The sequence below is a fragment of the Chenopodium album genome, chromosome 3, assembly GCF_948465745.1.
Source record: "Chenopodium album chromosome 3, dcCheAlbu1.1, whole genome shotgun sequence".
Taxonomy (NCBI): domain Eukaryota; kingdom Viridiplantae; phylum Streptophyta; class Magnoliopsida; order Caryophyllales; family Amaranthaceae; genus Chenopodium; species Chenopodium album.
The window spans coordinates 78985607-79011255 of NC_137836.1; the positions used below are offsets into that span (position 1 = coordinate 78985607).

Genomic DNA, 25649 nt, shown 5'->3' on the forward strand with positions numbered 1-25649 from the left:
GATGAAGAGTTACTCAGGATCAGAACCGACCGTGTCACTTACACAGGCCAGTTTAGCTCAGTAAATTATGTCTGAACTACATAATAATGTGCTACCTTAATCAGCTATACCGTAAATTTTCACTCAAGCAAATGTGCTGAGAATTACGATGGGATGGAAAGTGACCAAAATCTTTAAGTTTTCCTGTTCATAGATAGTATAGTTCCAGCCTTCAGGACTTCAGTTTGAAGCTCCACACGCCTAAACAGGACTAGGCAATCGATCTCTTCTATTTATGGGATCTTGAGCGCATTAAACTCTAACGAAAAGCATCTTCCTTATTATTAACCATATAACTTCAACATTAACAATTGCAAGAAATTTTACACTGTGTTTTGAAAGCAGACATCTGGTAGAATATGCCACATTTGTAGCAAACTCATCATTTTCTGTTTAGCTCCCTGTACTTTCCCTCCCCCCTTTCCCCACAAAAAAAATTTCCCTCACAGAAACGTTTACCTATTGAAAAACTCACCAGTTTTATACATCATTTTCTGTTGCGAAACCCCTTCTTTCTAGAATATGCTAAGTGAGATAAACGTACCTTAGGTTGTAAAATCTTCATGACAAACTAGAAACCAGAAATTTCCCTCACAGAACCATCATCAATTAAGAATTTGAGATTCAATCAACTTAAAGCCGTGAATATACACACATTCTCTTCCATTCATGTTAGTTGCAGATTCTATCATGTATCAAAGTGCAGATATCCTTTTTATTTGCCAAAAAAAGAAAAAAAAAAAAAAAAAAAAAAAAAAAGCAAATAACTGAAATAAGCATTACATTTTCACTACGTATACAGTGAGTCAGTGACCCAAGAACTACGGGATTTGCCAAAAAAGTGAACAAAAACACAATGGCATGAAAACTTGAAAAGCATGCTTCTGCTGCAGCCTACACCTGGATACAAAAACCTTATCTAGCCGACTTGCCTTCACTGGGCAGAGGGATTCTCTTGTATTCGTAGCTGTTTATATCTACTTTCTCCTGAAATGCCTGGCAAGTCCAAAGCCAATAGTACTGTAAGTCACCTTAAATTTCACTGGGTACATTGTTCGACACATAAAATATTTATAATAAGACTCATACCTTTAGCTCCTCTTCCAATGAAACTTTTTTCGGATTGTATGCATTAACAGGTCCAGTTCTGGAAAGAGCTTTCCGTTCCTCAATGATCTCCCATTCTTTATCATCTTTTACTTTGGAAATATCCTTACTGAAAAATATATATGAACAACAGCATTACTGCATATTACTTTCCTCCCCCCACCGAAAAAATTGATAATTGTAATTCTCAAAAATTATAATTCCCAAATGCAAATTGAAGTATAAAACTGGATTTCAGGAGGCTTCAACAAACTCATAAATGAAATGTTATTAAATATGGAAGTGAAGCATACTTCGTCACTTCTTTAGCATACTACTGGTCTACTGTGCAGACTGGTTTAACTCTATAATCCATAAGCCTACCAAGGGAGAATTTATAAACACAATCCCCACAAGTTCAAGTCCTTCAGAGTTTGATCAATTTTAAGTGTAGAGTTAAGGAAAAAGCCCTATTTAGTTCAAGGTCAACTAGTCAAGTGCCAATAGAATGGATAGATTGGTAAATGGGAAGCAGCTACTCGAAACACCACAAACCACCACCAAAATAATAAATAAGGAACAAAGAAAGCGGGTTGGGAGACGGAAGGAGAGAGGAAGAATTGTGTGTATATTCCTCGAGCACAATTATCTTAAAATCAGATCAAAAGCACTGTAACTCTCTAGATACAACACATTTAAAAGTGACTCAAACTGCTTCAAAGAAGCTCTTCTAATTCTGTGCATTAAGTTGTCTCTAGTCGGGAGTACAATGGTTAACACCCATCTAGCATGATGTTAAATGGACTATTACCCTTCATAAATCTTCTTTGAAATTTCTAAGTCAAGCAATTGTGGATGCATGAATGTCCTTGACTTCAAAAGAGTTGTATAAAACACCACCACAAAGTGCAATAAATGCAATTGCATAGCCATTGATGTCAAACCTCTAATAGATTACTCTGGATGTATCACACTAGAGAAGTTGAGAGGGCTATTGTACTCTAGCTTTAAATCCTGTTTACATGAAAAATAACTGCTCAGCTCTAGTTCTACCATTTACCAAGGAAAATAAGAAGTTTAAGGCTTAAAAGCCAAGAGAAGATCCCACAAATTAATCTAGATTTGTAATAAATCCATTTTGGTCCAGCATACACTAGGTTACATGACTTACATCCACAATTTAGGGTATGTTGTAAAATAATTTCTTGAAATCTAAAATGGTTTTCAAATAAATTTGAAGTTAATTATATAGAGAAAAAAAAGGCTAATATTGATGTTAAAGTTTCTAAATGACTCAAATGTAGACACTGAGGTCTGAGGATCAAGAGAAACACAGAATTCTGAAGTGGGTAAGGCCTGAAAGGTTCAGAGAAAGAATGTATTGAGATGTACCACAGAGCATAACACTCACCAGTCACCACCTTCCCCTGGCATAAGATGTACCAATTTCTCACTATACGCTAAACAAAAAAACCAAATAATTAGCCATAACCAGCCCTCAAGAACCGAGGTTACACTCCTCTCTACCTTGTCACTAACCTACGTAACACCCAAACCCCCACCCCCAAGGCACATAGAAAGTATGTTTGATGGCCTGATTACCCACCACCATATAAGCACACATGATATTTCACCAAAGACAAAAATCCCAGATAAATATAGTTTTACCAGACAATTTTGTCGGATACTTTTAGACATTGAAACAAAAAAGTCCAATCTCCTAATTACATGTTGACAAGCTAAAGCAACATGGAACAATCAATCTATCTTTTTACCAAACTCTTAGAGTAGCAGGGAATTCACATTTAAGCTAATAATTTAAATCTAATCAATGAATTCACATTTAGAACCTAAAAAGGAGAGAAGTAAAAAAAATTTACCTCCCTTGCAACATATGGCCAAGGCCCACAGTCCCGAACACTGTGAGGGAAATGAGAGGAAGCCCGTATCTTAAAAACGGGTTCCTCCTACCCAATCTTTTCAATCCTGAGTACTGGAAACTCGAAAAGGATGATCCTTTCTTCGATGAATCAATTGCTGCCATACTCCTCCCTTCAATGAATCTGAAATTCAGAAATAATTCATTTTCCTGATTCCTGAACACTGAAATGAACTCCAGGAAACTAGAGCTCACATATTTGTTGCTAAAACATATGGAAAACACATATCCGTTCAAATAAAAGTTTTGGTAGAAACCCGGGCAGTAAATAGAACTAAATGCAACCGGATAAAATGACAACCTGTTGTATATTTGATTGGTATACTAAGAAAACAAGCTACTTCAATTCAACATTTTGTTATAGCTACTTCAAAACAAGCTACACCCGGTTGAAAACATATTGTGTGTTTTCTTTGTATACCAATTTGAACCCCAAGATTGCATCAAAAATGATTAATCCTACTAGTCTACTGCAAATTTGAATTCCAACAAATGAATAAACTTTACTAAAACTGAGAGAGATAAAGAATCAATCTTTATCAAATTAAGCCCTATATAGATAAATTAATAGATAAATTATAATCACAATATAAATACATGATCCCAATCAAAAATTAATAGATAAATTAGCAACCACAGCTCTATATGGCTCCATTGAATCAATTGAAGAACAAAAATTCTTCCACAACCATAATCAGCAATTTAGCAAATTTACAATATGTGGCAAAATAATGTATAAAGTTGAATGCAATTGAAATCATATGTAGCAAAATTTAGAAATTGGGGGAAACTAAAGATGAAAGTGCAAATTTTTTTACAAAACAGGATGATTGAAGAACAAATTAGAATTAAATAGGAAACTAAACAAAGATAAGAGAAAGAAATCAAAGAAAAGATATGATAGTACCTTAATAGAAGAACGCCGGAAGAATGAGATGATTGATGAAGGGGTCGTGACTTTGATGTCTAATTTTTTTTGAAAAATTGATGTCTAATTAAGTAATTTTAAATAGGCGACAAGTTCAGTGGTTTACTTGGGTCACCCTTCTTGTTTGGGGCAACATGGTATATTGGTATTATTTGCCAGTTTTTGTGAATTTAAGATTATAGGACCATCCTTAATGTTGCAAGACTTGATGCAATTCTCGTTTTTGGTTTTTAGGCTTTCAACCGGAAGATCGATTAGTGTTTGCATAGTTGTAGTTGAATTTTGGGTTTTTGGAATTGAATTGAATTGAATGGTTTATAATTGAATTGCACAAAAGGTGACATAAGGTAATTATTTGAAATAAGTGTAAAATTCTTGAAGTAATTGTTCATAAAATTTTACACCCTCTTCTTCACTTTGTTTATTGATAATACAAGTATTTGTTTTAGGAGTATGTAAATATTGTGATAAATGAAAATAATTGCTTTGTAATGTGAAAATATTTTCATTAATACGTCAGCACGACAGCACTCGTTAAAAAAGTTCCCACCTTCGATAATTTTTCGGTAACAACTAACTTTCTCGTTCCTATGAATCCTATTGAAATTGACATATGATGTATTGTTGAAAAGCTCTTAAAACAAGCAATTAAATCTAATTTAAATCACCTCCAAACTAGTTTTGAATTGAGAGATATGTGCATTTGAAGTTGACCCTTCGCCATTTCACTACACAAATGGTAGTACTCCATACTCCGAAACCTCCAAAATTTCTCAAAAAGCGTGAATATAAGCCTTCAATTTTGGAATTTTTTTATTTTTTTTCACCATGGTCCCTAATACTCTCCGGGAGTCCAATTGACTGGGTGGAACCATCCAATTTGCCTTTAAACGACTAATTTACCGGTTTACAACTTGCACTGATTTCATTAACTCACGCCACCACGAACATTTATGACAACATATAATGATCATATATGGTTCCAAACGGCATTATATGACCTCGAGATATATCCCCTAAAATCTCAATGCTTTTCGACAACGGGCCCCGAAACATTCGAAATTTCTCAAAAAGCGTGGATATTAGTCTTCAATTTTAGAATTTTTTGACTTTTTTTTCGCCCGGATATAAAAATTGCCGAAATGTTTACCATGGTCCCTAATACCCTCCAGGAGTCCAATTGGGTGGGTGGAACCATCCAATTTGCCTTTAAACGACCAATTTACAGGTTTACAACTTGCACCGATTTTATTAATTCAAGCCTACCACGAACATTTATGACAACATATAATGATCATATATGGTTCCAAACGACATTATATGACCCCGAGATGTATTCCCTAGAATTTCAAGACTTTTCAACACCGGGCTCTGAAAACTCCAAAAATTCTCAAAAAACGTGGATATTAGTCTTCAATTTTAGAATTTTTTGACTTTTTTTCACCCGGATATAAAAATTGTTGAAATGTTTACCATGGTCCCTAATATCCTCCCGGAGTCCAATTGGGTGGGTTCAACTATCCAATTTGCCTTTAAACGACCAATTTACCGGTTTACAACTTGTTCAGATTTCATTAAATCAAGCCTACCACGAACATTTATGACAACATACCAATTTCAAGACTTTTCGACACCGGGCCCCGAAACCTCCAAAATTTTTAAAAAATAGTGGATATTAGCCTTCAATTTTGAAATTTTTGACTTTTTTTGCCCGGAAATAAAAATGGCCGAAATGTTTACCATGATCCCTAATACCGTCCGGGAGTCCCATTGGGTGGGTGGAACAATCCAATTTGCATTTAAACGACCAATTTAATGGTTTACAACTTGCACCGATTTCATTAACTCAAGCCTACCACGAACATTTATGACAACATATAATGATCATAAATGGTTCCAAACGACATTATATAACCCCGAGATATATCCCCAAGAATTTCAAGACTTTTCGACACCGGGCCCCGAATCCTCCAAAATTTCTCAAAAAGTGTGGATATTAACCTTCAATTTTGAAAATTTTGACATTTGTTCGCCCGAAAATAAAAAATTTCCGAAATGTTTACCATGATCCCTAATACCGTCCAGGAGTCCAATTGGGTGGGTGGAACCATCCAATTTGTTTTTAAACGACTAATTTACCGGTTTAAAACTTGCACCGATTTCATCAACTCAAGCCTACCACGAACATTTATGACAACAAATAATGATCATATATGGTTCCAAACGGCATTATATGACCCCGAGATGTATCCCCTATAGTTTTAAGACTTTTCGACACCAGGCTCCAAAACCTCCTAAATTTCTCAAAAAGCGTGGATATTAAGTCTTCAATTCTGGAATTTTTTGACTTATTTCGTCTAAAAATAAAAATTGCCGAAATGTTTACTATGTTCCCTTATACCCTCCGAGAGTCCAATTGGGTTGGTGGAACCATCCAATTTGCCTTTGAACGGCCAATTTATTGGTTTATCACTTGCACGGATTTCATTAACTCAGGCATACTTCGAACAATTATGACAACATATAATGATCATATATGTTTCCAAACGTCATTATATGACCTTGAGATGTATCCCCTAAAATATCAAGACTTTTCTACATTGGGCCCCAAAACCTCAAAATTTTTTCAAAAAACGTGGATATTAGCCTTCAATTTTGGAATTTTTTGACTTTTTTTTCGCCCAGAAATAAAAATTGCCGAAATATTTACCGTGGTCCCTAATATCCTCCGGGAATCCAATTGGGTGGGTGGAACCATCCAATTTGTCTTTAAACGACCAATTTACCGTTTTACAATTTGCACCGATTTCATTAATTCAAGCCTACCACAAACATTTATGACACCAAATAATGATCATATATGGTTCCAAACGACATTATATGACCCCGAGATGTATCCCATAGAATTTCAAGACTTTTCGACAACGGGCCCCGAAATCTTCAAAACTTCTCAAAAAGCGTGGATATTAGTCTTTAATTTTGGATTTTTTTGACTTTTTTTTTTCCCGGAAATAAAAATTGGCGAAATGTTTACCATGGTCCTTAATACCCTACAGGAGTCCAATTGGGTGTGTGGAACCATCCAATTTGATGTTAAACGACCAATTTATCGGTTTACAACTTGCACCGATTACTGGTTTACAACGGCCAATTTAATTAACTTGCACCGAACCTAACTTGAAACGAAATTGACCCTAACCCGTTTTAACCCGTCAAAACCCGAATTTAACCTGACTTGTTACTAAGCTAACCTGAATTCAACCCGACCCGAATTTATTCCAATCTGTTACAAACCCGACTCGAAATCAACCCGACTTGTTATTGACCTGACCCAAATTCAACCTGACTTGTTATTGACCCGACCCGAATTTACCAGACCTATTACTTACCCGACCCAAAAATTAACCCAATCTATTACTAATCCGACTCGAAATTAACACGACTTGTTATTGACTCGACCTAAATTCAACCCAAATTGTTCCCGACCCGATTTCAATAACCTTAAATGCAATTTAGACCACCTTATTATTGTTGATCAAAACATTTTATCTAGGGAGACCAAGTCGGTCCAGACCAGCTAAAGAAAGGAGCATTATCCTCAAATTTAAGAGCTAAATATAGTATATATTTGTTGTATGGTCAAAGGAGATAATTATCTTCCTAAATTATAGAGTATAGATCCCTAGTATTATTGTCAATTATAGTCAAAGGAAATAATTAACTTGATAAAAATGATAATTATCTATTTATAGTTAGTTGAACCTGAATATGACCTGACTTGGAAATGACCCGACCTAATTGTAACCTGCAAATTATTGACTTGAACATAACCTGACTTGAATCCGAGAATGACCCGACTTGGAAATGACCTAACCTGATTATAACCCGCAAATTATTGACTTGAACCGAACCCGACTTAAAACCGAGAATGATTCGACCTGATTATAATCCGCAAATTATTGACTTGAACCGAACCCGAATCAAACCCGAGAATGACCCGACCTGATTATAATCCGCAAATTATTGACTTGAACCGAACCCGACTTGAACCCGAGAATTACCCTAACCCGTTTTGACCCGAATTAAACCCGACCTATTGTTCACCCGATCTGAATGTAACCCGACCTGTTATTAACCCGATAAGAAATATGACCCGACTCAAGCATGACCCAACCCAAACCCGACCCACATAGATTATGAAATTAATCCAAATTGACTCGACCCGAGTTGACCCGACTCACTCTTACCCGACCCAAAGCCGACTCGTTTACCCGAATTGACAGCTCTACTCCGTAGTATTATTATGCAAATGTTACATGCTTACGGTTTTAATTGAACTATGGGGCCTGTCGTAATTTCGCAAATGCACTACGTAGTACTCCGTAACTAGTAACCGCAAAATGTGTGGACACAGAAACGGACATCAACACCATTTCGGCCTTTCCCACTTTCTCTCTCCTACCTCAGCTGGCACCTCGCAGCTCACACCCACAACAATGGCCACCATCATAAACCACTAAACCCACTTATACCTTCCAAATTCTAGGTTGCCTTCCTTTGCTTCTCAATTTTCACATACCCTTTACACCAAAATCCATAAATTAAACAAATTTGATTGATAAAAAGTGTGGTAGAAAATGAGTCATCTTGGATATAGTTTTGCTACCCAATCCACATCAAAATATGTTCTTTTGGGAAATTTGAGTAACCCCACTTCAGTTTCATCTGGGTGTAGTGAATTTCTGGGCAATTCTGTAAGAAATTACAGTTTTAGCAAAGAATTTGGCAAAAAGCAAAGAATAGGGTATTCCCCATTAAAGGTTTACATGCATTCTTCTTTGTTTTTCATTGTTTATAGGTTGATTTTTGTGGGATTTGACAGAATAGTTGAGTTTTTGAGTAATTGATGTAATTTTTGGTTGATGCAGGTTGTTTGTGTAGATTATCCAAGGCCAGAACTTGATAATACAGTCAATTTCTTGGAAGCTGCTTATTTGTCTTCGACTTTTCGGAATTCACCCCGTCCGAAGAAGCCATTAGAAGTTGTAATTGCTGGTGCCGGTGAGCTGAATGATCCCTCTACTTGTTTTGTTCATTATAATAATCTTGTACAATTGCATGTTGCTTTGCAAATTGGTTACTGTTTTCATTTGTTTGTTGGAACTTGGAAGGACATTAGGTTATTTAGATATAATGAACTGTGGAACTTGTTTATCAAATGTTGAGTGTAAAAGATAATGGTTTTGAGGTAGAGTTTTGATTTTGAGCAGTAGTTGGGTTATGTTTGAATGAGGGTAGAATTTTAAGAGATGGGCTTAATTTTATACTGGTCTTTCCAGATTCTATATGCTAAGTTACTTAATTAGGAATGGTCAACCCGTCGTGGATTATCAGTTTGATCAAAATGTATAGGATGAGGGTTTGGTTTCAAGAAGGTTACTTGAACATTTTTGTGTTTAAAGACTGGAGTCAGTGTTCAAGCTTTTCTCATTATTATTCGAGTTTCTGGGATCAAGAACCAATTGGCAAATACCGTAACTCTCAGAAACGATGTACTTCTCAAAATAAAACTTTGTACTGTATTTCTAATTTCTCAGAAACGATGTACCGTAACTCTCACAAGTGTCACGAGATTATTTTTCATATCATAAATCATATATAATGATGCTCCCTTTATACCTTTAATCCCCGTGAACTGATCTAACTATCTGTGTACACAATGAAGTTAATAATCCTACCCAAATATAAATACATAAATTTTAGTCCTAAGATTTTGCAGTAAGCTTCATACACATCTCTTAAGAGAAATTACATTGTCAATTTCTACCACGAGGTGAATGAACTGAGTAGTTTGGTTCACAAGCTTGTCGAAGAGATTCAATCATGCAACATATCTTTTATATTTGTTGCTGTAAACTTTTCTTGGAGAAATCTTCCTTGCATTGCTTAATGTAAGAGAGAAGGGGGGGGGGGTCTTGGTGATACTTATTCGTCTTTTATTCATAGAATAACACAAATACTTCAGACGTGGGACGAGGATTTTTTTTATTTTTTATCATTGGTGGAAACTATAAGATGATTGCTGTACATTATTCTTCCGAGTTTTGAGGCACTTTGTTTCAAGAACTCTATTTTTACTGAGAGAAATAGCAGCTTGGGAAGGATTGGCAGAGAGGAAAGGGACCAAGTAAAAAAAAAAAAATATGGATTATAGAATTAATCATCTGTTGCCATTGAGATATTGATGTGCAATTGAGTTCTCATACTTCGTTGGATTCAGGTTTGGCTGGTCTATCTACAGCAAAGTATTTAGCAGATGCAGGTCACAAACCCATATTGCTGGAAGCACGAGATGTTTTGGGTGGGAAGGTGAGTTCTATCTGTGCTAGTACTTTTACAGCTTCAATAATATATCAATAGTGCTTCCCCTCTTTCCCGATTCATGTCCGTTAAGCTGATGGAACAGCCTTTCCGATTTGGCTGTATAGTTTTATATAGCTGACATGCTTTGATTTGACATGTTGAGAAATCAGGATGGACTTGTGCTGAGGAAACTACTGTAGTGTGCAATTTTTGGTAGTAAATCTTGTGGTGCTTATAAATTGTATGTTGCTTGACAGATAGCAGCATGGAAAGACAAGGATGGGGACTGGTATGAGACAGGGCTACATATATTCTGTAAGTGTATTCTATTTTTACAATAACCCCCCCCCCCCCCCCGGAAATGGAAAATATTTAATGACTTGTTTCTTTCTGTCTGATAACACGGATGTGTGTCCTAACTTTGGAATATATTGAATGTTATTTTGGTCTTATTGGCACAAATTTCTATTGTTAAACTGTCAAATTGATATGCTGAAAATCTTCATATTTTCTTGAAGTTGGGGCTTATCCAAATGTACAGAATCTGTTTGGAGAGCTCGGTATTAATGACCGATTACAATGGAAGGAGCACTCAATGATTTTTGCAATGCCTAGCAAGCCTGGTGAATTTAGCCGCTTTGATTTTGAAGAAGTCTTGCCTGCACCATTAAATGGTATGTATGCTGATCATAATTTCCAAGCCGACTCTCTATCTACATTACCCAAATTAAGACAAAACTATTGCCTTTCCCTGGGCTCCTACCAAGAACTTTCCTGTGGTTAGATTTGTGTTCAACTGGCTCTAAAGCATCTAGACCAACCAAACCTTAAAATTAATAGTATTAGTGCTGTAACTGTAAGGCTAGTAATATTTGTTTCAGTGAAACAAAAACCCCATATGCTTCCACGTATAAAACGGGTAACTATATCAAAAACCATTATTCATGTATATTCTAGAAGATACTTGAAAATTTTCATCTTATCAACACCATCTATATTCAGAGGGATGAAAGCCCCTGTTAGTCTGCTACCAATTAACTTTGTTTGCTGTTGTCATTTCTTCAAATATCTAAGTCATTTTTAGTGAACCACTCTTCATGAGTGAGGTTAACTTGTTTTGATACTATCTAATGTGTTTGGCAGGTATATGGGCAATCTTAAGGAATAATGAAATGCTTACCTGGCCAGAGAAAATCAAGTTTGCTATTGGTCTCTTGCCTGCAATGGTTGGTGGACAATCGTATGTTGAGGCACAAGATGGTTTGAGTGTCCAAGAGTGGATGAGGAAGCAAGTAGGAAAATTTAATCATTTAAACTGACTCATTTGATAATTGCCTTTTGTTCTGTTGATTATTGTATGTCTAGTTCTAATTTTGAATTTGCAGAGGGGTGCAAATGTTGAAAATCTTTTGGAAAATTTTGTAGGGTGTACCTGATCGTGTAACTGATGAAGTATTTATTGCCATGTCAAAGGCATTGAACTTCATAAATCCTGATGAACTTTCGATGCAGTGCATCTTGATTGCTCTGAACCGATTTTTGCAGGTATGAGTACATTTTATTGTCCACTTCAGATTTTCAGATTTTTTGTTTGCATTAAGACATATTTCCACCGTTTCTTTTTAGTTGACACGTTTGCCAATGCACTTATTCAATCATTAATATCTTTAATTATCGATAATAAAAAATTATGAAAAGTTGATATTTTGAAAGTACATAATGTGACGAATCTAACAACATCCCACATGACTATATTTTTCATTACGTATAAAGCACAAAACACAGTCAAAGGACGGTGTGTGAATAGCGCTAAATTCAAAATATGTCAACTAAAAAAAACGGAGGTAGTACTTCGTATTAAACTGCTTTATGCAAATTATGAGGAATTTTAGCAGGAAATTATGTGACATAAAAGAATCCTGTACTGCCTACTGCATTCTAAAAACTGATATGAAAATGATGTGACATCAACAGGAAAAGCATGGTTCCAAAATGGCTTTCCTGGATGGCAATCCTCCGGAAAGGCTGTGCATGCCTATTGTTGAGCATATAGAGTCACTTGGTGGTGAAGTGCGACTCAATTCTCGTCTTCAGAAGATAAAGTTAGCTCAGGATGGAACTGTAGATAGTTTTTTGCTAACTAATGGAAAAGAGGTTAGAGGAGATGCTTATGTATCTGCTGCCCCAGGTTTATTTCTCATCTTCATCAAATACTAGCATTAATTTTTTAATCAGGTTCTGAGCAAGCTTCAGGGCAACTGAATTGCAAATTACTTTGCTGAGACAAATTACTTATGAAACTATATCACACAATTTTAAAGATCTCTTATATGCCCTTTTTAATTTCTTTGTCAGTCGACATCCTGAAGCTGCTTCTACCTGATGAGTGGAAAGAAATTTCATACTTCAAAAAGTTGGATAAACTAGTAGGAGTTCCAGTCATTAATGTTCACATATGGTTAGTTAAAACTTCTATATTGTAGAGTATGATCTCTTCTACTATGGAGACTGACATTAATTTAATGCTGTTTGCAGGTTTGATAGAAAACTGAAGAATACATACGACCATCTACTATTTAGCAGGTTGTACCTGATTCACAGGCAAAACCATATTCTTGTTAGAGCATGAAAATATTCATTTATTCCTTCCCCTTCACTTATAATGCTTGCCTTGTTTCTAGTCTTTTTATTACTTTTTAATCCACCAACATGAAAATTGGGGAAAGGAGTCACTAGACCATCTATGAACTGATTTTTCTCTATGTTGTTTGGAAATAAGGCCATCCCTGTATGGCTGTATGCAGTGTATTTGATTTCAGGCTTTTGGAAAGACCTTTTTTATTTTTTTGATGTGGATGACTGGAGTTTCTTTTGTTAGCAATTTTGTGATTAAATAACTTTATTGTTGGATAAGATATACGAAGTAGCTTATTACTGGAAGTGTGGATAGTTAAAGAGTCTTACTGTTTACTTGATTTTTGTTCTGCACTCTTGTGTAGTGTTTTCTCCTAACTTTTGATCTTTGCCATTGCAGGAGTAATATTTTGAGTGTCTATGCTGATATGTCATTGACATGCAAGGTGAGCATTACGGTGTCTTATGTTCTTTTCCTGTTTCGTCTCCATCTTTTTTAAAAAAAAAAATATTCTTGCCTTCTATAGTCGTGAATTGTAATTTCTTCATCAAATATGCTTTGATCATTATGTATGGATATCCTTTTGTTCGTTTTATTTTTTTATTTTACCCTGAGATTGTTTTCACTGTTATTATGGAACAACTGTTTTCACTGGTAAATACTCGATAACCTTCTCTCAAGACCTCTGATTGTATGAGCTGACAAGTTATCCCTCATCTTTATTATCTGTCCTTTTCTTTTCCTGCCCTCACAATGTCCATCTAACCTTTCTGGTGTATACAGGAATATTATGATCCGAATAAATCTATGTTGGAATTGGTATTTGCACCAGCAGAGGAATGGATTTCTCGCAGTGACACTGATATTATTGAGGCAACAATGAAAGAACTTGCCAAACTTTTCCCTGACGAAATTGCAGCTGATGGGAGCAAGGCTAAGATCCTCAAATATCATGTCGTCAAGACTCCAAGGTGAGTGATTACTAAATTTAAGATTGATAAATGTTCCTTAATCCTGACTGGATTATCATAACGCTATCATTTTTATAGGTCTGTTTATAAGACAGTTCCAAATTGTGAACCTTGTCGGCCACTGCAAAGATCACCTATTGAGGGTTTCTACTTATCTGGTGATTTTACGAAACAAAAGTATTTGGCTTCAATGGAAGGAGCTGTTTTATCTGGGAAGTTTTGTGCACAGGCTATTGTGCAGGTAAAAGGCTTTCCTAGGACACCTTAATCACAATGATCATGTACTCGGTCTTATTTTTCAGAATTGCATATTTTGTCAATTTGGTGATAATTATTCCTTATTCTGTTGCCGTATGCAGGATTATGAATTGCTTGTTGCTCGTGCACAAAGAGAATTGGCAGGGGCGGGCAATGTATAATACTGAAATACTTTTGACATTTGCCATTTATAGCATCATTGAAGATTTGGATTGGTGATCTGATTATTCATATCGATATTCAACAACTCAAGCAAACTTCTACAGTTTGTGTTGGTGCCACTTTAGTTCTTGTTTGAACTTTCCCTTGAAAGAAAAGGTTCTTGATTATTCTGCTAGATAATTGTATAGCTCAAGTCTAGAGAAAACATGTACATGCTCCAAATGTGACTTGATAAATTGTAAGTAGCAACTCAACATCAATATGGAAATTTTTTGTGGAATGGGAAGAAATTCTGAAAAATGTCACTTTCCTGATGTTTGTTATTTGATTAGCAATATGCCCACTTTACCCCTACACGTGTCGGAACATAGATTGTGCTCCATCATACTAAAGAAAAACCTAAATTATATACACCATACTTAATTTAAATAGTTTTGTATTAATTGACATTTTCTTTTACTTTGGGTACTATTCACATAAGTTCTTTCAAATGATTTGACGTGTTTTGACTTTGGGTACTATATTTATATAACTATGAAAAAACATAGTTATCTGGAGTTAGAAAAAGAAAAACATGACTTATCACTCGAATATGAACTGAACGCAACTCGAACATGACCCAAGTCACATTTTTGCATCCTTGCCCAACAAATACCAGTATACCGCATACGTCTTCAACGTTTTGATAATTTACTAACAATAACTAGCTGTTTACTTTAATTTGACTCTTTAATCGTACAACAAAACACTGACATACATTGCATAAAGACCAATCACAAAATCCAAGAAAGTTGGAAACTTAACTCATTTCACAATTATAAAGAATGTTGATCTAGATATTTTTGGTCCCAAGCTTGCAATCTCAACAAAATCTATGAATTTTAGCTAAATTATGGTTTTAAAATTACATGAGATTGGCATTTCTTGGTGTTGTAACTTGGAAAACGATGTTACTTTTATGAAAAGGAAAAGGGTAGACTTATCTCCAATATGTTAGCAATCTCAACGTAGCGCCATTGTTGAGGCAAAACATCTCCCTTATGCAATAGCATTGTATCATTCTCAATCTCAAACATGTACAATTCATTGAATCTTGGGATTTTGGTACCAAGAGCATAAAACGAAGAAGATTGTGTTTTTCCTTAATGCTAAAGCCATGCATGAGCGCTAGCTATATCATAAATTAGAACATCAGTATACGGAATCATGTGCATGGTATACCCGGGTGTGTAATGGACAACCTAACATTTGTATGTAATGTTTATTACTTCGTAAATAGCTTACCAAAATCAAATTTCCTTATAGACGAAAATTGTATTGGATTTTTGGTAAAGTGGGTTTCATTCATTAACTCTTTTTCAATGAACCATTGAAAATAAAGCTTTATACTTTAACTAACAAACATCCAAACTTTGCTTTAAATTCTTTCATATATATTTTAACTAACATAACTAGGCATGACTCGAGTATTACCTAATTCGTAAATAAAATCATTCATGAATCGCGATAAGGGTGGATGCCAAACGAGATCGTTACAAGATCAGTGTGCAACCACACCACTAGACAATTACCAGAAATTATGAAGCATATTATCTTCATTGGAAAAGCACATTCACATACCAACACACAAAATATAAATTTGTTCATATCATATCATATAACTAATATATAAAGCTAAACTTTTAGCCGGGTCACGACGTTGCGACACTTGACGTTTTAACTTTTTGCCAAGTGTCGCAACACGTTGGATAGATTTAAATAAACTTCATAAGATAAAAAAAAAAGTTAATTTAGAATTCTATTTGGATAAAATTTTTAAGTTTAGAATTTTATTTTCGATAAAATACAATATTTCAGAGATACAAATTGAATTATAATTTTATTCAAAAAAAATTACTCCGTATTAGATTATAATTCTCAAAAATTATGGTATAAATTTATTTTTCATGTCATAATATTTTTTAGGAGTGAAATAATTAGTTTAAAGCGTAAAACATCTATTTATAATATATAATAATAGGTTAAAATAATATACTTCACAACCAATAGGATTTTATTACTACATAAACCTGTCAATTAGGATCGGGTCATGAATCATCTCGGATTGAGTTCACTTTAGATTACGAGTCAAGAAATGTTCAACCCTTGCCCAAAGATTTTGGTTCTGGTCAACCCAACGAGCTTTAAACATTTATCTGATTTAATTTATTATTTGTTTTTTTTAATGTATTAAATCGAACATTTCCTCCAATAACATTATTATTAGTCATTACATGCCTACTAGATAGTAAATCATCACACACAAACTTTTAAATAAAACGGATGTTCAGTAAATTACTGAACATCCGTTATAAAGTGACAATAAAAGGTGCAAAAGTTACACTAAAACGCACAAAAGTTATTCTGACATATATAAAAGTTATTTATGCTTCATTGATAAATTTCACAAAAGTGATACTAAATTTGACAAAAGTGACACTAAATTTGACAAAAGTGAACTCGATGTACAGTAAATTACTGAAAACCGGGTGTATACAAAAGTGATTGATCATCACAAAAGCACATTAATAAGCTAATTTTGTATCAATGGTATATTTTAAAATTTGACATATAGATTAAAAAAATTATCTTTAAATTCAATAAACAACCCGGGCATCGCACGGGCACAAAACTAGTATAATATATATAGTATAAATAAACAACTTTGCATAGTTCATTAAACTTTGTTAACCGATTTAAAGGCAGTAACGTGATAAAATCATTAACGAATCAGTAACTGATATTAACTTTAGCATTAGCAACCAAAATAGATTGCATCTTTGATTTGGGACAGTAAATCAGTCAAATGGACTAGTAATTTATTTATTTTATTAGACATGAACAACTTTTGTTAGTTGTGGTTCAACTTGAATTAAAATATTATTTGAGAAATTACTTATTTATTTTGATGCCAACATTAATTACCAACCAATACAAAAGAATATCATGAAAATATAAAACAACGTTGTCTTATAATTAGTAAATCGAGCAACAAACCTAAGAAGACTTTAGGTTGTTCCAATTTGAGACCAACCAACAACATATCATGTGGAAAATCCTAAAATTGCAATTTGCAAGTGATTAGGAATACTTGTACACCAAATCTTTGAACCAGATAATGGCAAGTATCAACAATAATGTGATAAACAGTTTTTAAATTTAGCATTAACAATTATTAGTTAGTTATCTCCAAAATCTATTGCAATAATTGTGATTTTATTTTTGTTTTTAGTTGGTTTTTAATCATGTGCTGCTTACTCAAGCTAAACTATTAATGATCAATAGTTTAGGTAGGCCATTTTCCAACCACATATTTGAAACTATTTTTTTTTTTTTTTTTTTTTTGAGGGGACTCAATTAATTAATTCATCGTTTTGAACATACAAGGATTTGGTGGTATGTGAGATATGCTATAAATCTTGTTTGTTTTTAGAATAAGGGTGTATTAATTAAGTATTTACATCTTACATCTTAAAATCAATAGATATAAGAATTAATTATTATACTTGTAAGAAGAGATTGAATTGGAATCCAAATTCATGCTAATTTTGATTGCATAAATATAATAACTCTAGCTTAAGTTGCTTTGGTTTCGGATTAGGGAAGAGATCAAGCATAATTTATCAAGAAGTATGAAAGTTAGTTGTTAAGAATGGATGTCAACTATTTAATAGGTTATAATATCCTTCGTTGATCAAAATGTTGTCTACAAAACTGCAAATACAACGAACTCTCTCACTCGTCACTTCAAATTTGAATGTGTGAAATGTATATTATAAAATATCATTATAATATTGATATTTTTCATTTAATTTGGTGGCTTGGTGCTTGTAAAAAAAGAAAAATCTCCCTTGATGAAACAAGTTCCACTATAATTTGGAAAAATTATAGCCTCTCCTAGATGCTTTATTTGTTAACAAGCAATGTGGCAAGACTTCCATCACACCTCTATGAGTTCCACATCAAATAAAAGCTTAAGTTGGTTATCAATTGAAAAACAGAAAACATGTAGGCTCCATCTAATTGTGAAGCTTCATTAGAGTTTAGTACCTTTCTAATTCCATGATTGTTCATCCTAATCGAAGCATCTATTTAATTCCATGCATATCTATTTATATGCATCATAAACTCTTGTCACAAAAATTTTAGATTAGTCTTTGTCACTCTTGTCGCACGGAACCAATAATATCAAACACGTAAAATAGACCAATTAGATGGGAAAAAAAAAGAAGATGATTTTTACTTGAATTGGCAAAAAGACTGATTTAAGATGTTAGGTTTTGTATATGATACTATCGTCTTATTCTTATTTGTCGTCATCCTTCCTAAACAAGATCAATTGATGACTTAACCAATTTAAACTTCACCGTAAAAATAAGTCTAATACGCTTTAAGACACACTCAATAAAACATAAAACTTAAATTGATTCCATAACGAGACGAGGTAGGTTCCATATAAACCGGATATGATTCCTCAAATCCTATCAACTAAAAGTAGCTTAACATATAATATACCCCTAATTGCCTATCTTCCATCTAATTAATGTCTAAACCATAAAAAATTAACACAGCCCATTGTTTGTTTGGGCGTGTAATTCAATTATTTTTGTATAATTTAGCTATAACCATGGTGTCTATGACGTGTGTTGGGAGGTGGGACCTTATAAAATTTTGTGCAAATCCAACCAAACAAGCCCTTAAGCCCTCTAAATTATGAATTATCATCTCATTGCCGGGTAATTGTTCCCTTACAACTCTACCTTTGCTTTGTTTTGTATAAACATCCTTCATTTTTCTAATGCCTCCTTTGCCAACTTTCTAATCTTTCTATTAAAATTTTCTCTTTAAAATTATAAATATTAACCTCTTCTCGAAAACTACTCACAAATTTCATAGTAGTAAATTATATTTTAAGTTCATGTCCACGTTCACCTCCCCATCTTTAAAACTACGTCGTTTTATTTTTTTTAACACATACCCTACTTTTTTCGATACTAGTCATGTTCACCTCCTCTTAAATTATCCCTTAATATATTTATTGTCAACTCGTTGGCATGTAATATATATACACCACATTGTGTATCATTCTTTCATAGTCAGTGAAGAAGTATTCTTCCTCCTCATCACATAGTTAAGTTTCTTCTTTTTCATTTTCTTTCCTTCACATTCTTTTCCTAATCACTTGAAAAAAAAAAAAATTAAAAAAAAAATCTCATTAAGTCATGGCTGAAATCCAACGATACAAGAGTGTTTCATATGTTTCTTCAAAGAGAAAGGGAAGTGGAATATCAAGGAAGTGTGCTTCTTTGGTTAAAGAACAGCGTGCTCGAATCTATATCCTAAGAAGATGTGCTACAATGCTTCTATGCTGGTATATTCAAGGTGATGAATAGAGATCCTTCATCCGAGGTTCTCTGTTCTGATGTGATCCGGTGCATATCAGTACTAGCTAATATATACGAATACATAACTACACCTTTTTCTAGGATATGGCTGGCTAAGTGGCTAGTGGTTCCTTTACTCTCCCTTTTTTTGGCAATCTCCTCCGATTTTCTCCTGGCGGGTCGAGCTTGATTGGTCAAGCAGTAGTGCAGCTTCTTTTTATCACCATCTCTTATGACATCCAAAATTTTTGACCCAATTGGCAAATATATTGTTGGGTTTTTACTTTTTTGTTTTGGATGTTGTTGTTTCAGAGAATTTATGGGTGCACTACTGCTGTTTTTTTGGCGAACCAGCATACAGAATGCTGATGAGGCTTCCAAACATAACCTCGGCATTGCTCGGAGAATCGGGTTTGAGGTAGCTGAAAAGGGGATACCTATACTCACACTTATGTTGAATGTAACTTGAAAGAGTTTTGTCCAGGGGACTAATTATAAATATATTATGTATTTTGATCAAAGTTTGGTTCCATGTTTCTGATACCTTATGAAGTTATGATATACAAGTATATGAAGAAATGAAAATAATCAAGAATGTTGAATGTACTTGTAGTACTTCAACATTCCATTACAAATAATAATAAAATTTATAATAAAGTTATATTTCATGTCAAGAATATCTGTTCCTTTAACAATATTGTTTGTTGCTCTTACGTTAATTTCTGGATAGAATGTTACAGGTTTTCCTAATACACACACAATGACACAATACAAGTTGCATAATTAAAGCTAAAACCTTAATTTGTTCAATAAGGTGAGAGCAGATACAAGCACATTGCATATAATAAGACTACAAATGACACAATGAAGAGTAGGCAACTAGGCACACACCAATCGCAAATAATTTCATGTACCCGAGTGCACCATTTGATTCTTGCCTGTAATGGTGCTTGTCGCCTGTTGCTACTAGGCGATACAGACAGGTTCAAGGCTATATCCTAATTAGTTGTATCATTATTTGCATAGCTAGGTTAGCTACATCCATATTTTCGTACTCTCATTCGAGTTAGAATTGAGCAGTATTGTTAAGGCGATTAGCTTGAAGGATTGATCAGTAATGGTGCCCAAATTAAGACAGGTTTTTGTTCAGACAAACTGCAATTTGAACCAAATTTTAAACTCAAATACAATCCATTGACCAAAAACATTGTATATTTTCTTTGCAGAATCAATTTGAGGATTTAAAGATCAATTCAAAGAAAATCAATTTCAATTACGAATAAAAGTAATAATAATAATAATTTCTTGAACTCAAATCTGACAATTAAACCAATTTGACAGAAAAATTACATAAAATTTGTCCAAATTAGCAACAAGGCGATCAATTTCATTGCAATCAACTACAAACAAAATTAATGCTCAAATAATCAAGCATATGATTCAATTCCAGTTTCAATCAGAAATCAACAACAATTACAAACTAAAATTAACAATCAGAAAGCCCTAAATGAATTAAAACTCACTATAACCTCCAGATTCAGCATCAAGAAGACCACCATAAGGATCAGAATCACCAACCGGAGCCCTAAGAACACCGTGCAAACAAACAAGCACCGCAGAAATCACAATCGAAAGCAGCAGATTCATCCAAGCATGAGCAACAACAAAAGCGATGATCGTAATCACAGAAAGCACAGCAACGATGATTCGATCGTCAACGACGAACCCTAGAATTTCGAGCGGAGAAGTGCGGGAGGAGGAGAAGAAGAAGTAGTACCAGGCGACGGCGGAGAGGAAGACGAGGAGGAGAGAGAGAGGGCGAAGAGCGAGAGTGAGGAAGAGGATGATGAGGAAGATGTTGAGGTAGTTGAGTTTGAAGTGGGCGAGGTTTGAATTGAGCCGAGTTGTGGCGTCGGAGAGGGAGACTGGGAGAGAGAGAGAGTGGATGTCGAAGAATGACGGCCATGGTTGGGTGGTTGCTGCGGCGGCGTAGTCGCCGGAGGGTTGGGAGGACATTTTTGGGGAATGTGGGATGAGACAGGGTTCAGAAGAATTTGGATCGTGGACCGGCTATGTTTAATTAGTTTTGTTTACCCAAAAAAAAAAAAAAAAAGAAATAGTACAAATGTACTGTAGTACCTAGTAAAAAAACTTGGAATAGTCTTTATTTGAAAGAAGTGTTTCTAGTATGGTTCATGGTTCTCGTCCAAAGGGGGGTTAGGGCCGTTTGGTTTGCAGAGTGGTATATAAGTTTGGAATCAGGATAAGATTAGTGTGATATCCTTTGTTTTGTTTGTTTGATGGGAGTTATCTCTCTATTTTTATAACAAGGGGTGCAAATATAAGGTGTAGGGATTAATATTGAAAAATAAAAGACAAACTGACCCTTAATGAAAAGGAAGGAAGAGAAGAGAGGAGAAATGTTAATAAGGATAGTTAAGTAATTTTATTACTTTACCCAATTTAATTCACAAATCATACCAAACAATAAATAACATAATTTTATCCCTATCTCACTTATTAATTCTCTATCCTTATCCTACCTTCTTATTCTCACTATCCCTATATTTGCTGCCAAACGCCTCGTAAAAATTGAGGTACCTTATAAGGTTGAGGTGATGGAATAGTGACATTTTTTCACTTTATATCTCTGAGATTTAGGGATAAAGTTTCATGGAATTCATTTATTTAAGGTTGAACTTAGAGTACTAATACTAAGAAGAGTAACAACTACTAGATTAGTATACTAATTCAGCATGATTGAAATTAAACTCAACCCGACCCTAACACCCGAATTAACACCTCTAGTTCTAAATGTTAGTGGTTGAAGATTTGAAGTCATGAATTAAAAAGCTCGAGGGAGACCTCTTGGTGCAGTGGCATAAGAGGTCACCTCGCATCCTCGAGGTGCGAGGTTCGATCCTCGTCAACAACAAATCCCACCCCTTAACCCTCTAGTGCACTGCAAACAAGTTTATTCTGTGATAGGAGCCTTTGTCTGGGCCCGATTAACCTTACCATGTAAAATGCTGACATCCCCACTAGAGTTGTCAATTCGGGTAAACGGGTCGGGTTTGGGTAAGGTAAGAGTGGGTCGGGTCAATTCAGATTAATTCCATAACCTATGCGGGTCGGGTTTGGGTTGGGTCATGCTTGAGTCGAATCACGTCGGGTCATACTTCTTATCGGGTTTGGGTCGAGTTTAGGTCGGGTTAATAACCACTAGTAGAATAAACTTGATGGGCAGCCACAAATGGCAAGCGGTTTTTGAATTTCGCTTGCCAAATATAAATGGCAAGCGGTTTTGGATGAACCGCTTGCCAAAATGCAAATGACAAGCGGTTTTGGATGAACCGCTTGCCAAAATGTAAATGGCAAGCGGTTTGAGCATTGAACCGCTTGCCATTAGTTAAAAAAACCCTTACAAATTAGAAACCCATCCTCTCTCTCCTCTCATTTTCACGGTTCTCCTCTCTCTCTCCTCTCAACTTCTTACGCTCTCTCTCCTCTCTTCCTCCATCACGCCTCACTTCTCTTTCCCCCTCCCCATCCATCTCCATCTCTTTCTTCTCTTCTGTCCTTTATCACGCCTCACCACAACAGCTACGAGTGACCAGCGACGAGTGACTAGCAACCTTCGACGAGCGACCAGCGACGAGAAGAAGGCAATAGGGTTTCGACTTGGCGTTTGGGTATTACGCTGCTTCTCATGTCAGTCTCACTTTAATTTCCGGTATTTATTTGAATTTTGTAGCTAATTTTCGAGTTTTGGAAGTTTAGATCTAATTCATCCTAATTTTGATAAATTTTTGTTGTTTTTAAATTAAGTTCTGAAATTTTTGTTGTTTATTTTTAATTAAAGTTTAGATCTGAATTTTTAGCTAATTTTCGAGTTTTGTTGTTTGGATTAACGCAATTTTTTTTCTTAAGTTTGTGCTTGTTTGGCATATACGGGTGAATCGGGATAGGGTGCTGGTGGTGGTAATACGAGTTAAGGTGGTGGCGGTGATAGGTGGCGCGCGTGGCTGGTGGTTTGCATGCTGGTGGTGGAACTGGAACAAGAGCAGAAAATCAGAAAATTAAGTTATTTATTAATTTATGTATTGTATTTTTTTTGAAGTATCAGAAAATGTGATATTGAAGAAATTGATTAATGAAAATAGTTATGTTTCTACATATGTTAAGTTCTTGTGTATCAATTTAATTGAAAAAAAAAACAATTTTTTTTTTTTTTATTCTTATAGGTGTAATGGGCAGCGGTTCAGAGCCCAAACCGCTTGGCATTACCTTCAAATGGCAAGCGGTTCTGAACCGCTTGCCATTTAAAATGCTAATGGCAAGCCCCCCAAGGGCATGCGGTTCAAAACCGCTTCCCATTAGGGGGTTTGAACCGCTTGCCATTAAGTTTATTCTACTAGTGAACAGATCGGGTTACATTTGGGTCGAGTGAATAATAGGTCTGGTTTAATTCTGGTTTTCACGGGTTAAAACGGATTAGGGTTCAGTTCAAGTCAATAATTTGCGAGTTAATTAGAATCAGGTCGGGTCATTCTCGGGTTTGAGTCGGGTTCGGTTCAAATCAATAATCTGCGGATTATAATCAGGTCGAGTCATAATATATATGGAAAAGTCTTGAAATTCTATGAGATACATCTCGTGGTCATATAATGTCGTTTGGAACCATATATGATCATTATTTGTTGTCATAAATGTTCGTGGTAGACTTGAATTAATGAAATCGATGCAAGTTGTAAACCGGTAATTTGGTCGTTTAAAGAAAAATTGAATGGTTCCACCCACCCAATTGGACTCCCGGAGGGTATTAAATTAGGGACCATGGTAAACATTTCAGCAATTTTTATTTCCAGGGGAATAAAATAAAAAAAATTCAAAATTGAAGGCTAATATCCACCACGCTTTTTGAAAAATTTTGGAGGTTTCGGGGCCTGGTGTAGAAAAGTATTAATATTTTAGGGGATACATCTCGGGGTCATATAATGTCGTTTGGAACCATATATGATCATTATATGTTGTCATGAAAGTTCGTAGTAGGCTTGAGTTAATGGAATCCGTGCAAGTTGTAAACCGGTAAATTGGTCTTTTAAAGGCAAATTGGATGGTTCCACGGCTTCCACCAATCCAGTTGGACTCCCGGAGGGTATTAGGGACCATAAAAAACATTTCGGCAATTTTTATTTTTGGACGAAAAAAAAATCAAAACATTCCAAAATTGAAGACTAATATACACACTTTTTGAGAAATTTTAAAGGTTTCGGGGCCCAGTGTCGAAAAGTCTTGAAATTTTAGGGGATACATCTCGGGGTCATATAATGCTGTTTGGAAGCATATATGATCATTATTTTTTGTCATAAATGTTCGTGGTAGGCTTGAGTTAATGAAATCGGTGCATGTTGTAAACCGGTAAATTGGTCGTTTAAAGGCAAATCGGATGGTTTCACCCACCTAATGGGACTCCTGGACGGTATCGGGTAAGAGTGGGTCAGGTCAACTCGGGTTGGATCAATTCAGATTAATTCCATAACCTATGCGGGTCGGGTTTGGGTTGGGTCATGCTTGAGTCAAATCACGTCGAGTCATACTTATTATCGGGTTTGGGTCGGGTTAATAACAGATCGAGATACATTCGGGTCAAGTGAACAATAGGTCAGATTTAATTCTGGTTTTCAAGGGTTAAAACGGATCAGGGTTCAGTTCAAGTCAATAATTTGCGAGTTAATTAGAATAAGGTCGGGTCATTCTCGGGTTTGAGTCGGGCTCGATTCAAATCAATAATCTGCGGATTATAATCAGGTCATGTCATTTTCAAGTCGGTTTATTCTCGGGT

At 35.1% G+C, this 25649-nt stretch overlaps 2 protein-coding genes and 1 pseudogene across 2 annotated transcripts; 1 reads left to right on the plus strand and 2 right to left on the minus strand.

Moving 5' to 3' along the window:
* Positions 1–662: 662 nt before the first annotated feature.
* On the minus strand, positions 663–3995 carry LOC145618297 (uncharacterized). The gene is made up of 4 exons (XM_081673074.1): positions 3972–3995; positions 3006–3188; positions 1129–1255; positions 663–1035 (listed from the first exon to the last, which is right to left on the minus strand). Exons 2-4 carry the CDS (start codon positions 3167–3169, stop codon positions 955–957), a joined length of 372 nt encoding a protein of 123 aa, XP_081529200.1. The 5' UTR covers positions 3170–3188; positions 3972–3995; the 3' UTR covers positions 663–954.
* A 4391-nt stretch (positions 3996–8386) lies between these two features.
* LOC145624362 (15-cis-phytoene desaturase, chloroplastic/chromoplastic-like) lies at positions 8387–14712 on the plus strand. The gene is made up of 14 exons (XM_081677378.1): positions 8387–8812; positions 8921–9053; positions 10273–10361; positions 10613–10670; positions 10874–11029; positions 11499–11647; positions 11781–11900; positions 12330–12543; positions 12711–12813; positions 12891–12938; positions 13390–13435; positions 13774–13961; positions 14040–14202; positions 14321–14712. Exons 1-14 carry the CDS (start codon positions 8630–8632, stop codon positions 14378–14380), a joined length of 1710 nt encoding a protein of 569 aa, XP_081533504.1. The 5' UTR covers positions 8387–8629; the 3' UTR covers positions 14381–14712.
* A 6344-nt stretch (positions 14713–21056) lies between these two features.
* On the minus strand, positions 21057–21926 carry LOC145618306 (PRA1 family protein F3 pseudogene; annotated as a pseudogene).
* Positions 21927–25649: the final 3723 nt, after the last annotated feature.

Excerpts from the sequence above, each read along its gene's own strand:
- LOC145618297 (XM_081673074.1), bottom strand. The coding sequence starts at position 3,169 with ATGGCAGCAATTGATTCATCGAAGAAAGGATCATCCTTTTCGAGTTTC. Across the intron at positions 1,256-3,005 it reads GGCCATATGTTGCAAGGGAG|TAAGGATATTTCCAAAGTAA; the intron begins GTAAATTTTTTT and ends TATATTTTTCAG. Across the intron at positions 1,036-1,128 it reads CATTGGAAGAGGAGCTAAAG|GCATTTCAGGAGAAAGTAGA; the intron begins GTATGAGTCTTA and ends TGGACTTGCCAG.
- LOC145624362 (XM_081677378.1), top strand. The coding sequence starts at position 8,630 with ATGAGTCATCTTGGATATAGTTTTGCTACCCAATCCACATCAAAATAT. Across the intron at positions 13,436-13,773 it reads ATATGTCATTGACATGCAAG|GAATATTATGATCCGAATAA; the intron begins GTGAGCATTACG and ends TGGTGTATACAG. Across the intron at positions 13,962-14,039 it reads CATGTCGTCAAGACTCCAAG|GTCTGTTTATAAGACAGTTC; the intron begins GTGAGTGATTAC and ends TCATTTTTATAG.